Source organism: Anarrhichthys ocellatus, unplaced genomic scaffold, assembly GCF_004355925.1.
Source record: "Anarrhichthys ocellatus isolate YVR2014 unplaced genomic scaffold, GSC_Weel_1.0 scaffold258, whole genome shotgun sequence".
In the NCBI taxonomy this organism is placed as follows: Eukaryota; Metazoa; Chordata; class Actinopteri; order Perciformes; family Anarhichadidae; genus Anarrhichthys; species Anarrhichthys ocellatus.
In genome coordinates this window covers 71,129-84,299 of record NW_022280286.1, presented here as the reverse complement: position 1 = coordinate 84,299, position 13,171 = coordinate 71,129, and the positions used below count along the sequence as shown (strand labels likewise).

The 13,171-nt window shown below is 43.4% G+C and overlaps 1 protein-coding gene across 2 annotated transcripts; it reads right to left on the bottom strand.

Annotated features, from left to right (window-relative positions):
- Window positions 1-2,375: 2,375 nt before the first annotated feature.
- On the bottom strand, window positions 2,376-11,738 carry zbtb37 (zinc finger and BTB domain containing 37). 2 transcript variants are annotated; one of them, XM_031879408.1, is made up of 4 exons: window positions 11,370-11,738; window positions 9,392-10,364; window positions 9,161-9,260; window positions 2,376-7,036 (listed from the first exon to the last, which is right to left on the bottom strand). In XM_031879408.1, the coding sequence occupies exons 2-4, from the start codon at window positions 10,315-10,317 to the stop codon at window positions 6,530-6,532; spliced, it is 1,533 nt and encodes a 510-aa protein (XP_031735268.1). In that variant the 5' UTR covers window positions 10,318-10,364; window positions 11,370-11,738; the 3' UTR covers window positions 2,376-6,529. The 2 variants fall into 2 exon arrangements, with proteins under 2 accessions (XP_031735268.1, XP_031735269.1); XM_031879409.1 differs by having other exon boundaries at window positions 9,392-10,325.
- Window positions 11,739-13,171: the final 1,433 nt, after the last annotated feature.

The following is a 13,171-nucleotide window of genomic DNA, read 5'->3' as shown; positions in this document are numbered from 1 at the left end:
TATATATGTATGTATATATATATGTATGTATATATATATGTATGTGTATATATATATGTATGTATATATATGTATGTATGTATGTATATATGTATGTATGTATGTATATATATATATGTATATATATATATGTATATATGTATGTATATATATATATGTATGTATGTATGTATATATATATATGTATGTATATATATATATGTATGTATGTATGTATATATATATATATGTATGTATGTATGTATATATATGTATATATGTATGTATGTATGTATATATGTATGTATGTATGTATATATATATGTATATATGTATGTATGTATGTATATATATGTATATATGTATGTATGTATGTATATATATGTATATATGTATATATATGTATGTATATATGTATGTATGTATATATGTATATGTATATATGTATGTATGTATATATGTATATGTATATATGTATGTATGTATATATATATATATATATGTATGTATATATATGTATGTATATATATGTATGTATATATATGTATGTATGTATTTATATATATATATGTATGTATATATATGTATGTATATATATATGTATATATATGTATGTATATATATATATATATATGTATAGTTGGATATTTTAAAGTTGGATTTATCTTAATACGCACAGTCACTAACTCTCCTGGAGCTCCTTTAGAAACCATTTAGAAGTATTTTTATCCTTTTTAATGCTGAATGACTTCATATATTAAAATCTTATGACGTGCACAAAAGTTAAAGTGTTGTTTTTTTGGGAGAATCTGTCCATAGAATCAACTGATTGTTAGCCGACTAAGAGTTTCTTTGGTCTCGGACCTAAAAGAGACCAGCCGACCACTAAGCCGCTGGAAGAATACTTCACTGGAGAGGACAGCTGCTAGTCTCCAGATGGGGCTAGTTGGCTAGTCTCCAGATGGGGCTAGTTAGCATCTGGAACAGGCTAGCTGGTCTACAGAAGGGGCTAGTTAGCTAGTCTCTAGAAGGGGCTAGTTAGCTAGTCTACAGAAGGAGCTAGTTTGGTGGTCTCCAGAAGGGACTAGTTTGCTGGTCTCCAGAAGGGGCTAGTTAGCTGGTCTCTAGAAGGGGCTAGTTAGCTGGTCTCCAGAAGGAGCTAGTTAGCTGGTCTCCAGAAGGGGCTAGTTAGATGGTCTCTAGAAGGGGCTAGTTAGATGGTCTCTAGAAGGGGCTAGTTAGATGGTCTCTAGAAGGGGCTAATTAGCTGGTCTCTAGAAGGGGCTAGTTAGCTGGTCTCTAGAAGGGGCTATTAGCTAGCTAGTCTCCAGAAGGGGCTATTAGCTAGCTAGCCTCTAGAGCAGTGATTCTCAACTGGTGGGTCGCGGACCCGTTTTCAGTGGGTCGCGGGCCTTTGACTGACAAAAAGATAAAAAAATGTGATTTTATTTTGATGGGCAGTTTTTATGCAGCGGAATTATTCCAGCATTTATGGCACTTGTTCAGCGGTGCAGGAAAAACACCGACCAATGCGTTGTGAATCACATCACGTGATGCAGCTCATCCAATCAAATATGGGTATTCTGACAAGTTTCCTGACTCAGTGAGATGTTCACACACCGTGACACACGGGGAGAGACGAGCAGAGCAGGACTATTGAAGTGTGAAAGTCAAATCATAGGACGATTTCCAAAAGAGAAAATTGGCCAGAGAGACCAGACTCGTATAGGTGAATTCTTCCAACACTAAATTCTCTTTTTAGAAGATGAGAAAATATAATATTGTGGCCTTTTCACTTCATCCTGAATGAACTGAATTTAAAGCTGCAGGGCAATTCAGTGAAAATAATTTTTCTAAAATTAATTTCGTTACGAAACAATTTTTTTAATCCAGCCGTTATTTTACTTGAAATGAGAACATTTATTCATGTCTTTCTATGCATTATTTATAATCCATCCAGTTAAATTTGAAAAATTAAAATAATATTTGTTAAAATATAATTGATGTGTACTTTCTTTATTTGGCAGTTGTTTACTACACAGATACGTTACTACTACTAGACCTCTTGAATATAGATAGGGTCGCGGCTTGTCATTAAGGGGTGATGGTGGGTCCCGCAGCCAGACCAGTTGAGAACCACTGCACTAGAGCTCCCTCCTGCTCTCCAAGTATTCTCTTAGCGGACGTGACTTGCTAAATAATCTCTAAAATGTAATTCAAATATTATTCTCATTATATCCGCTGACTAGCGTACAAGTTTATGCTGACAGTTGTGTTGGTGGAAACAGGAAGAGGAGCTTCACATCTTTATGAATATATTAAGCACATAATATGGTAATAATAGTAACATGTTTATTCATAGCCCGCTGCATTGTGGGTAAAGAAGGAGGCGAGTGGACACGTAAAGTGCTTTATTTCCTGTGAGTGGTCGAGTGGTCGTGGTGACAGAAGCTGCTTCACATTTAAACCCTCAAACAGAGACATGCAACATAAACCCAGAACCTTCTTCTTTGATATATTACCGTATATGTGAGGAATCAACAGTAAAGAGTAATCTCATTAAGTATATAAATGATTTGATTCTTAATTAAACATGTTTACTGGATATAATAAAACTATAAAACATGAGACCTGGTTGTGACTCCATGAGGACCAGAGTGATGAAGATGAGGTTGAGCTGTTTTCACAGTTTGAATCTGAAGAACCATCGAGGAGGAGAAGTTGGATCCTTTATATCAGAACCAGAACAAATGTCACATTTATGCATTTGATTTTTACTGAACGGAATAAAAGAAAAGTGACTTCACAGTAAATCTGTTCTGATCCTGATCCACTTTAAAATAACATGGAGGTCCATCGGACCTGAACTCTGATCCCACTTCTCCTTTATAGATTCCCCCAGATAGACCGGACTGAACCAGACCAGACTGAACCAGACTAGACTGAACTGGACTGATGTGATGTAAACAGTTCTCAGGACACGAGGCGGTCTGGACCAGTTCAATCTGGTTTATGAAGAAACAGATAAAAATGAAACTTGTAGTTTGTTTCATAATTCTGAGTTTGTGTTTAATGGTTTGATGTGGTTCTGGTTCCAGAGCTGAGCATCGTGGTCTTCATCAGTTTAAGTTTAAAGACATTAAAATAGATCTGGTTTCTATTGTTTAAAACGAGTCTAAACTCTATGAATCCAGTTTGAATCGTCTGTAACAGAATAAAATAAAGAAGTTAATTTAATCATCTGATCAGCAGCCAAAATAAATAATAATAATGTATCTGAAGTTAAAGTCGTCACCTGGCTGCAGTGATGTACAGGTGTACCCCTGTACGCTGTGACATCACTGATGGGTGTGGTTACAGGTGTAAAGACTCCTCCCACTATATTTTCTACATAAACTTTGATTTCATGTTTTGTAAGATTTTCTAATGTAAAGAAGGTAAATTAATATTTATATATTCTAGATTTATTTTTGTAAAATATTCCTGACGAGCCGTAAACAAACTGATTTAACTGAGTTAAGTCGGCCGTTAGCCAATCAGAAAGCAGTACTCTCTGTTGCCGTGGTACTTTGAGGTTGTCATGACAACTGAGGATTTACTCCACGTTGCCCAGCCCTGGTTGTGTGTATCTGTGTGTGTGTGTGTGTGTGTGTGTGTGTGTGTATTTGTCTGTGTGCGTGTGTGTGTGTGTGTCAGCCTTTATTTACAGGTGAGCTTCTGCGTAGCTCGCTCTGAGGTTAGCCGTTAGCATCGTGCTACGTAGACAAAGGTAAACTGTGTACCTGATACTTCCTGTTTGGCCTGAAGAGAACACGGAGCCGCTGGCTTCATTTGCATAAAAAACATCTGATTCCCGGCCGTGTAGAAAACAACAGTAACAGCCGATGTGCTACCAGCTCATTCGTATTCATACTAGTTTAAATATGTCTCTGAATATGTGGTTCTATATAAAGTTCTGCTTTTGATCCTTGTCCTCTGATAAGTGCTGACGTTGTTTTGGAGAACCAACATGGCCGCGGTCCGACCTTTGACCCCTGGAGGGTTTAGTCCTAGTCCAGCTCCGTGGTTTACTACATCCATCTGGTCTGACGGGGTCCGGCTCCTGGTCCGGTAGCTCCCAATCAGGACCCGATCAGGACCGCCTGTCGCCATGACGCGTCGCCTCTACTGCATGTGTGAAAAGCTAACTGCCTGTTAGCATTAGCTAGAGTTAACATATCAAACGTACAGCTAGGCTAGTAGTTTCCCCTTGCTACCAGTCTTTGTGCTAAGCTAAGCTAAACACAACCTGGACCTACACAGAGAGATGAAACTGATATCCATCAGAAACACGTTAAATAGTAGAGCTCAATGTTAGCTAACTAGCTCACACACATTAGCTCTTTTAACTAAATGTAGTTCTGGGCCAGTAGAATACAATCGTTTGAAAGTTAGCTTGCAAGCTAATGCTAGCATAACAGCTTGAAGATTAACAGTGATTTTTCTGTGTACTTCTTTCAGGAACATTATAATGTTGTAGCTAACGGTTTGCTCTTACAGCGATGGAGGTCTGTGGTGTCGGTGAGTGACCATGAATAAGCAAAACATCCGTTAGCTTCCACGTTAGCGTTAACTTCTTGTGCGTCTGCCTTAAAACAAACGTTTTAGTGAAGGAGGTTTAAGCTCTGAACCACTAATCACAAATGATAAGTCAGCGAGAAATCAACTAGCATGTGAGCTAATGCTAGTTGAGCTGTGTCTGCCTAAAGAAAAATAGATAAACAGTTAATTTACATTAACTAATCAGCTCACAATCGTTATGACGACGAGTAAGACAGTTTGGTAAAGGTTAGCTAACTAGCTCACAGTTGTTACTTATTAGCATGAATGAATGAATGAGTAAGCAAAAACCAGTAAGCTAGCAAGCTAATGTTCATTTACATCTGCTAGCTTCAGGTGGCTGACGAGGTAACGAACGTTAGCTCTTTATGCTAGGAACTCTGTGGTTTGAGCTTTGAACCGCTGCATGATAATTAATTATGGTAAAATTATTGCAAACTAATGTTAGCATAATTGGCCTCCATTTTGAAGATGACACAGCTCGCTGCCTATCTTCTGTTAATACTCCCGGATTGATTTTAAACTTATGCGTCATCGTTAGTTTTAGTACGTTTCTATTTTGGTGCAGCAGATTTAGCGCATCATTAACAGAAACGGGTCCTGATCCGGTACTGATCCAGTCGTGATCCGGTCCTGATCTGGTCCTGAAGCCTCTGTCACCCGTCTCAAACATTGTCAGAGCAAAAACCAAACAAAAAAAAGCGTCCAAGAAACACAAAAAAAACAATAAAACGTGTGTTTATAAAAACTATTTGAGGAGACGGAGCTCCGTGTGGACCAGAGCGCCCTCCGGTGGAGCAGAAGCTGTATTGCGTAGTGGTGAGAGGTAACTGTGTAGCTTATCTGAGGCTTCCTGCTGTGAGTCTGTCATCAATAATCTGAAGAATTGATTGGATCAGTGTGATCAGAGCTCAGTCAGCACGACGCTGAATAAAAGACCTCCGTCTACTCGTTCTGGAGCTTTCTGCTGCATCCCAGGAGCTTCCTCTGGTGACACCTGAGCAGCTGATTGGCTGGTAAAGGCCATGTGCTACAGTAGAAAGCTCTGGGAGGAGCTAAAAGGATTTCAGTTCAGTTCAATTTTAATCAAACTTATTTTCCAGCTTCTAACTTTTGTATTATATATTATTTATTTTCCATGTAGTCTTCAGAGTGTTTTAACAGCAGCTCTACTTTGTATGTCAGAACGTTTTGTAATTTATTTTGATTTATATTTAGTAAAAACAAAACTGATTCAATTTCAAATAAAGTGATCCGATGAATTTGTTATGCAACACAAATCGGTCACTATTTTGACCACAATTACAAATTTGAGGTGATTTTAAAGTCAAAATGAGAAAAGATCCTCAGCTTCTTAATTCATCTTCTGACCAATACACTGGTCAATGAACTGACCAATGAACTGATCGGTAGATTAATCGATAAAGAAGCTCTGATCACACTGGAACTGAACTCTAACAGTCGTAGTTTTTTAAATAATATTTCTATGCCGACGTGGCATTTTAAAGAGCGCGCAGGATTATTATTATTATTATTATTATTATTAACCTTGCTGCTCCAGATTGTCTCAAGGCAAATATGAAGGATTTGAACTGTTGAACTGGCACCGAGTAGTTTGGCAAAGTTCCAGCAGACAGACTGTCGTGAACCTGTGACACGATATAAAAGTAGAAATCTGTAACATAAAGTAGACGGAGGCAGACGTGGTCCACGAGGACCACGTGGATCACGTGGACCGTGGTCGTGCGGTGCGTGAGGTTGTTGGAGTGTGTGGCGTTTCTTCATTGTAGCTTAAATCTGTTCGGTTTGGTTAGTGAAGGTAGATGCGGTTTAAAGCGGAGAAATCCTTTCGGTTCGGACTCCTTTCCGTCGCTGGTCCACGTCAGCGGTTCAGCGTCCCATTGGCTTCAGGTGCAAAAGGATCCGAGCAGGCCCCGTCCGTCACTCAGGGTCAGTCGGGTCCCGTGGTGGAGACCGAGCCCTGGGGACCCTCGCTGTACTGGCCTCCTCCGCCCTCGGGCTCCTCCTGGCTGGGGGAGGCCTCGTCGCTCGGCCCTCCCCTGGATGTGACGGAGGCGGTGGTGGTCTCGGGGGAGGCACTGTGGGCCTCCTGGGGGGTGCAGCCCGGGTGGTTCTTGCGGAAGTGCTGGTTGAGGATGGCCTGGAAGGGGAAGCTCTTGCCACAGACGTGGCAGTGGAAGGGCTTGTTGCCGGTGTGCTTGCGGATGTGGTACTCCAGCTGGTCCTTGCGGGTGTACTTCTTACCGCAGATGCGGCAGACGAAGGGCGTTATGCCCATGTGCAGCCGCATGTGGCGGTCCAGGCTGCCTTTCTGGTTGAAGGACTTGCAGCAGTAGATGCAGGTGAGCCGGGGGTTGTAGCGGTACCAGCGGTCCCCTACCTGCTCCCTCAGGTAGTCCTCATAGCCACCCATATCGAACGCTGCATGCTCCTCCCCCTGAAAGACCAGAACCAGAACAGACTGCATCACACTGGAGTTTATATCCCTGGATCAACACAGAACTCTGAGCTGGGTTTAGGTTTAGGTCTGTTTATTGGCAAGCACCTCACAATACGCATCGCGATACACGGGTTATTTTGTTTTACTGAAAATGTAAAATACAACTTGCTGTGTAACACCTGAATGGTCCAATACGTTCATCACATATCGACTCGGCAGACAAACAGCATCTAAACTACTTCAACAGGTATTTGTGTTACACATCGTCACTCAGAGACACACTGCACTTAAACGCACTTGCCATAAAAAAAAGACATAGAATAAAGTGCGTATTCTTTTCTCATTGTGTTCCTGACCACTCTGAACCTCCATGTAGATGATAAACATCATGATGTTTTGACGCGTTTCTTCACCTCTTCCAAAATGCTGGGCACTACACTGCTATACCCATCATGAGTCGGGGTCACATGACGCTTAAATCACTGACGAGGTGCTTTGAGAGGTTCTAGTGGCTGTTAAGAAGATTCTTAGGGTTCCTTTAGGAGTTTCTGGGGGTCATTTGAGATTTATGTGGTTAATCAGGAGGTTCAGAAGGTTCTAGGGATCCTGTAAGATTATACTGACCACGGAGGAGGTTCAAGGGGTATCTAGGAGGATCTAGTGGTCATTGAGATCCAGTGAGGAGGTTCTATAAGGCAGATTTTAGGGATCCAAGGTTTCACGCACTTGGAGAACTAAAGCTATTCTGAAGGCTTTCTAACACACTGCATGTTGTAGTTGATTGAACAGTATTTAGAGAACCTAAAGGAGGATCCTACATGTGTTTGAACACCTGTAGGAGATGTTGGAGCTAAGCATCGGCTGGTGCTGTTGAGGTCATTAGCTCAACAACAACGTCTTCCTAGAAATCATGACCTGGTTACTGAAGATAAGATATAGCAGTACTATTAGTAGTAATACTACTGTAGTAGCAGTAGTAGTAGCAGTAGTAATAGTTGTAGTAGTAGTAGTAGTAGTAGTAGTAGTAGTAGTAGTAGTAGTAGTACTACTGTATTAGTACTCCTGTATTAGTAGTAGTAGTAGCTAACCTTCACTTTTATGCTGATGACACTGTGATATATTGCTGTGCGTCAGCTTTTGTGCAGGCAATTGATCTCTTGCAAAATGCTTTTAATGTTGTTCAAAATACCCTTCTTCAACTGAAACTTGTTTTAAATACAGATAAAACAAAACTTATGTTGTTTTCAAACTCTCGGAGTAGGCCACAGAATATCCCTTCGGTGGTCACTCTTGAGGGAAGTGAAATAGAGGTTGTTGACTCTTATAAATATCTGGATATTTTGATCGATGACTCCCTCACTTTTCAGCCACGTGTGCAGTACCTGGTGAAAAAGGTTAAAAGTTAAAACTGGGTTTTTATTTTCGTAATAAGCTGTGCTTCTCAACTAATGTAAAGAAGTGATTAGTTGCTGCTACTTTCTTACCTGTGTTGGACTATGGTGATCTTCTTTATATGCAGGCCTCTGCTAACGGTCTTCGTATGGTGGACACAGCTCACCATGCTTCACTGCGCTTCATTACCAATTGTAAAGCTCTGACTCACCACTGTGAGTTATACTCTGCTTTGGCCTCCTGTAGGCTCTGTCATTGGTACACCTTTATTTATAAGGCAATCCTTGGTCTGCTACCAAGCTACCTGTGTGTCTTGATCATGCGGAAAAGTGTCGGACATACTCCTTGCGTTCTCAGGACTTCTTCATGCTCACTGTCCCAAATGCCAGAACAGAAAAGGGAAAAAGGGCTTTTGTGTACTCTGCTCCCTCATCCTGGAATATGTTGCAGAATGACTTAAAACTAAAAGAACTGATACCATTCACTGCTTTTAAATCTAAAATGAAAGAAATAGAGGCAGGTTCCCAAAAATGTCAATGTTTTTTAAATGAACTCTGTTACGTGACTGTCTCTTAACTTTTAATTTCTTTTAACTTGTCTTGTTCTGTGTTTCCTGTCTGTAACTGTGGTTCTTGTGTTGCTGCCTGTCTTGGCCAGGTCTCACTAGAAAAAGAGATTTTTAATCTCAATGACACTCGCCTGGTTAAAGGTTAAATAAAATAAAAGTACCTGGGAGCTCGGCTGTCGCAGCTCATCTGCTCTGCTCGGTGACTCGCTCTTCGCTCTCTGACGCTCCGCCAGGACGACCACACTGCCAGTGGGACTGAACCTGATACATGAGAACACATGAAAACACATGAAAACACGAACACACGAGAACACACGAGAACACATGACCATCGTCATCATGCGTCTCCGGTTCAGACAGGAAGTCGCTGTGCTCTCCTGGCTGTGACTCACCTGTCCGTCTCACTGAAGCTGGAGGAAGGTTGTGCGCTGCGGTTCCCTATCGGTCCGCCCGGCGCCGTGACCAGCGTGCTGCGTCCCGACGTGTCGATCATCATGGTGGTTCCCTCCTCCACCGCCCCCCCGTCCTCCTGGTGCTCCCCTGCTCCGATCCAGTCCTCCATCCTCTCCGTCTTGATCCTCACACGGTCCATCCCGCCGCCCTCCTCGGCACTGCCGGTCCGCTCTGGCTCGCTGTTGGTCTCCACGTACCACTGACCGGCCCGGTTGATGCGAAGGATCGGTTCTTTGCCCGTTCTGCCAGAGGGCCCGGTCCCCTCCAGCCCGCTGTGGTCCACAGTTGGCAGTGGGCTGAGGGTCTCTTCGGCGGGGCTGATGGCCTCGCACGCCTCGCCGCCTCCCTTCGTGCCGAGCAGCCGCAGGCCGGCGGCGTGATGACCGCCGGCTCGCACCACGGCCTCCAGGGTCCGGCTGTTCCTGGAGCCCCGAGCCACCTCCTCCTCCCGGGGGTCCTCGTCCAAGTCCGCCAGGCTGATCTTCAGGTGGATCCCCTCCAGGATCTGAGTGCAGCGGTCGATGATGTGCTGCATCTGCAGGAAGCTGGCGGCCGTCAGGTAGCTGATGATGTCGGCGAGCTGCAGGCAGAGGCGTCCCGTGTAGCAGAAGGACAGCAGCTGCTCGAACACCGACGGGTTGCGGATCACCGTCAGCGACACGGTGCTCATCTGGCCCAGAGACATGTGGTCCCGGAAGTACGGCGAGCTGGCGGCGAGGACCACTTTGTGCGCCCGGAAGCTCTGACCCTGCACGTTCACCACGATGTCGCACAGACGGCCCTGAACACGCAGCTGGTTCAGGTGAGACAGAACGGAGTTACTGAAGTCCGGGATGTCCAGCTGGATGCTGCCGGAGCGCTCCATGCTGCAGCCTGCAGGGACACAACAGGGACCAGGATCAGGACCAGGACCTGGACCAGGACATACAGTTCAGTGAGTATATCACAGACTAAATACCACAGAAACAATCACCTCTTGGCTGAAGTTCTTATGTTTAATCTGATTTCGTTCATTTCAATATTTTTCACTTTCCTCCAATCACTGATCTCCGTACGTAGTGATGTCATTCATCAGCAGTGACCTAAACCCTGATCCTGGACCAGGTTTCACACAGAGCACTGATCTCTTGTATTGATGATGTGAGTGAAGACGAACAGGACTGTGCAGGTCCAGGACCAGGACTCGCACAGTACTAACACTACAGTGTAGAAAAAGTAAAAGTACTACATTCAAAACCTATCAAAGTATACTTAAAGTACCAAAAGTTAAAGTACTCTTAATATATATTATAATATAGTATTATATATTAGTATATAGTAATAATACATCATTTATTAGTTTAGATTAATAATCTGAATCTGTAAAGCAGATAAACGTAAAAAGTATAATCTTCACTCTGATATGAAGTAGAAGTACACTAGCAGAGAATAAAGTACTTGTAAAAGTACTTGGTTAGAAGTTCATGTTTGTTTACTGACTTTAGATTCATTTTTATTTATAAAACTCACGAATGTTTGATGTTATTAAGAGTTTATATGTTCTGGTTCTGGTCTCAACACCTGGTCTGATACCTGTTCTCCTCAGAACTGGATCAGGGCCCGACATAGACCTGAACCTGAGTCTGTGGTGGAGGAACTGATGAGTCAACACCTGGTTCCTACCAGATCCACATGGAGGCTTCAGGTTCGGTTCAGGTACCACATAACCTGGTTTCAGTGTTCACCTGGTCCAGTCTGACAGCAGGACCCAGAAACAGATAAGGATCAGACCAGGACAAGATCAGAACCAGCCCAGATTAGGATCAGACCAGATCAGGACCCGACACGTCTGACAGCAGGACCCTAAACTAGACCAGAGCCGGTCTCACGGTCTCAGGGGACCAGGTAAACCTTACAGGTGTGCAGCATGCCTCTCACCTGAAGGGGGACAGGGGGAGATTGGGTCTGGTTTCAGGGTGCGGTGCTGTCGAGGCTTCAGTCCTGCAGCAGCTAGCTGAGCATCGTCGACGGCTCGGCTCGGCTCGGCTCGGCTTAGCTCGGCTCGGCCCGCCTCGGCCCGGCAGGCTGCGGCTCCTCCCGCCGCTCCTCCGGGACTCCAGCGGCTCCAGCGGCGGTCGTGACGGGTTCAAGGCCGAGGAACAGCAGCTGATCTCCGGCTCCTCCGGTCCATCTGCAGCCGCTCAGCCTCCATTCCGCTGGAAGTCAGACTCGGTTCAGACTCGGTTCCGTGTGCTCATCTTCCTTTTTCACGGCAGAAGGGCCGAGGCTGCAGGAAGGAAGGAGGGAAGGAAGAAAACGCGCGGGGCATGCTGGGAAATGCAGTTCGTGCCCTGCTAGGAGAGCTGGTTTAACGGGGCTTTAAAGACTTCACTTCCCGGCATGCATCTGTGAGGAGATGGGTCATCATGGCACTTGGAGTTTGGCAAAGTGGAGTTCACACATGCGCGCGCGCAATGCACGTGTACACACTCGCGCATACGCACACACAGTCTTTGCTCAGACAACCAGTGACGTCATCACTTCCTGTTCAAAGGTAGAACTTTGAACTAAATCGGTTTGAAGTTATTTTTGTATCTGTTAATAAAGAACCAGAGCTCCACTCACACACACAGCTCATCATAAAGAGTGTGACATCCCCCTGATGTCACTGGACTCTGAGGTGAGTCTCATCTGAGGTGGACCCGGCTGCCCACCAGGTGTTCTCCCAGCAGAAGACTAGGACTTGTTCCGTCACCGTCATCCCTCTGAAGAGTCTCTCAGAGTCTCCGTCCTGGATCTGATCGCTGACCACGAGGATCATTTAAACATTTATTATTCGACTAAAGTTTAACATTTAGTCAGAAAAGGGACGAGAACCCAGTTATTATTTTCATCTGGTTATCACCAGATAACCTTTAACTAACCTTTAACTAACCTTTGCCTAACTCTTAACTGACTCTTAACTGACTCTTAACTAACGCTTAACTAATGCTTAACTAACTCTTAACTAACCTTTTCCTGTGTACAAACTGTATCTATATATGATTTTTTGTTAAATTATTTTTTATGTTTTGATCTTGTTAAATTCTATAAATTGATACTTTGTACAGAAATAAAAACACACAAACGTCCTTTTATGAACTCACAGCAGAGACCAGAACTAGATCCATCTGATCCTCCTGAAGTCCAGATTACTTGACACAGTCTGACTTCGTCTGGTTTAAACATGAACTGTTTGTTGACTGATGGTTTCTCACTGTGACCACAGAGAGGCAGCACAGACCTGAAGACCTGATCCTCCAAATCCAGTGTGATGGACTCTGATGGTTGCATTTTATATATAGATATATAGATATAGATATATATATATAATTATGAATATCTTGTCAATAAAAAACATCATATGGATGTTTTTGTACTAGATAGTGAAGATAACATGGAACTAATATGTATTTCTGACTCACTATGTTTGCTGTTTTATTTGACTTTATCTGAAGGAGGGAACCGGTTTCTGGACTCATGTGGATCTCTTGATCCACCCACAGAAAAATCCCCAGGATGCACTGCGGTCCCTCAAACCTGACCATGTGTTTCATGTGTTTGACATGAACGAGTGGAGCCAGCCATCGAACCGCCGTCCACTTTATTTAACTTCTTCTTCCACTTCCTTCATCACTTTAACTTCTTCTTCCACTTCCTTCATCACTTTAACTTCTTCTTCCCCTTCCTTCATCACTTTA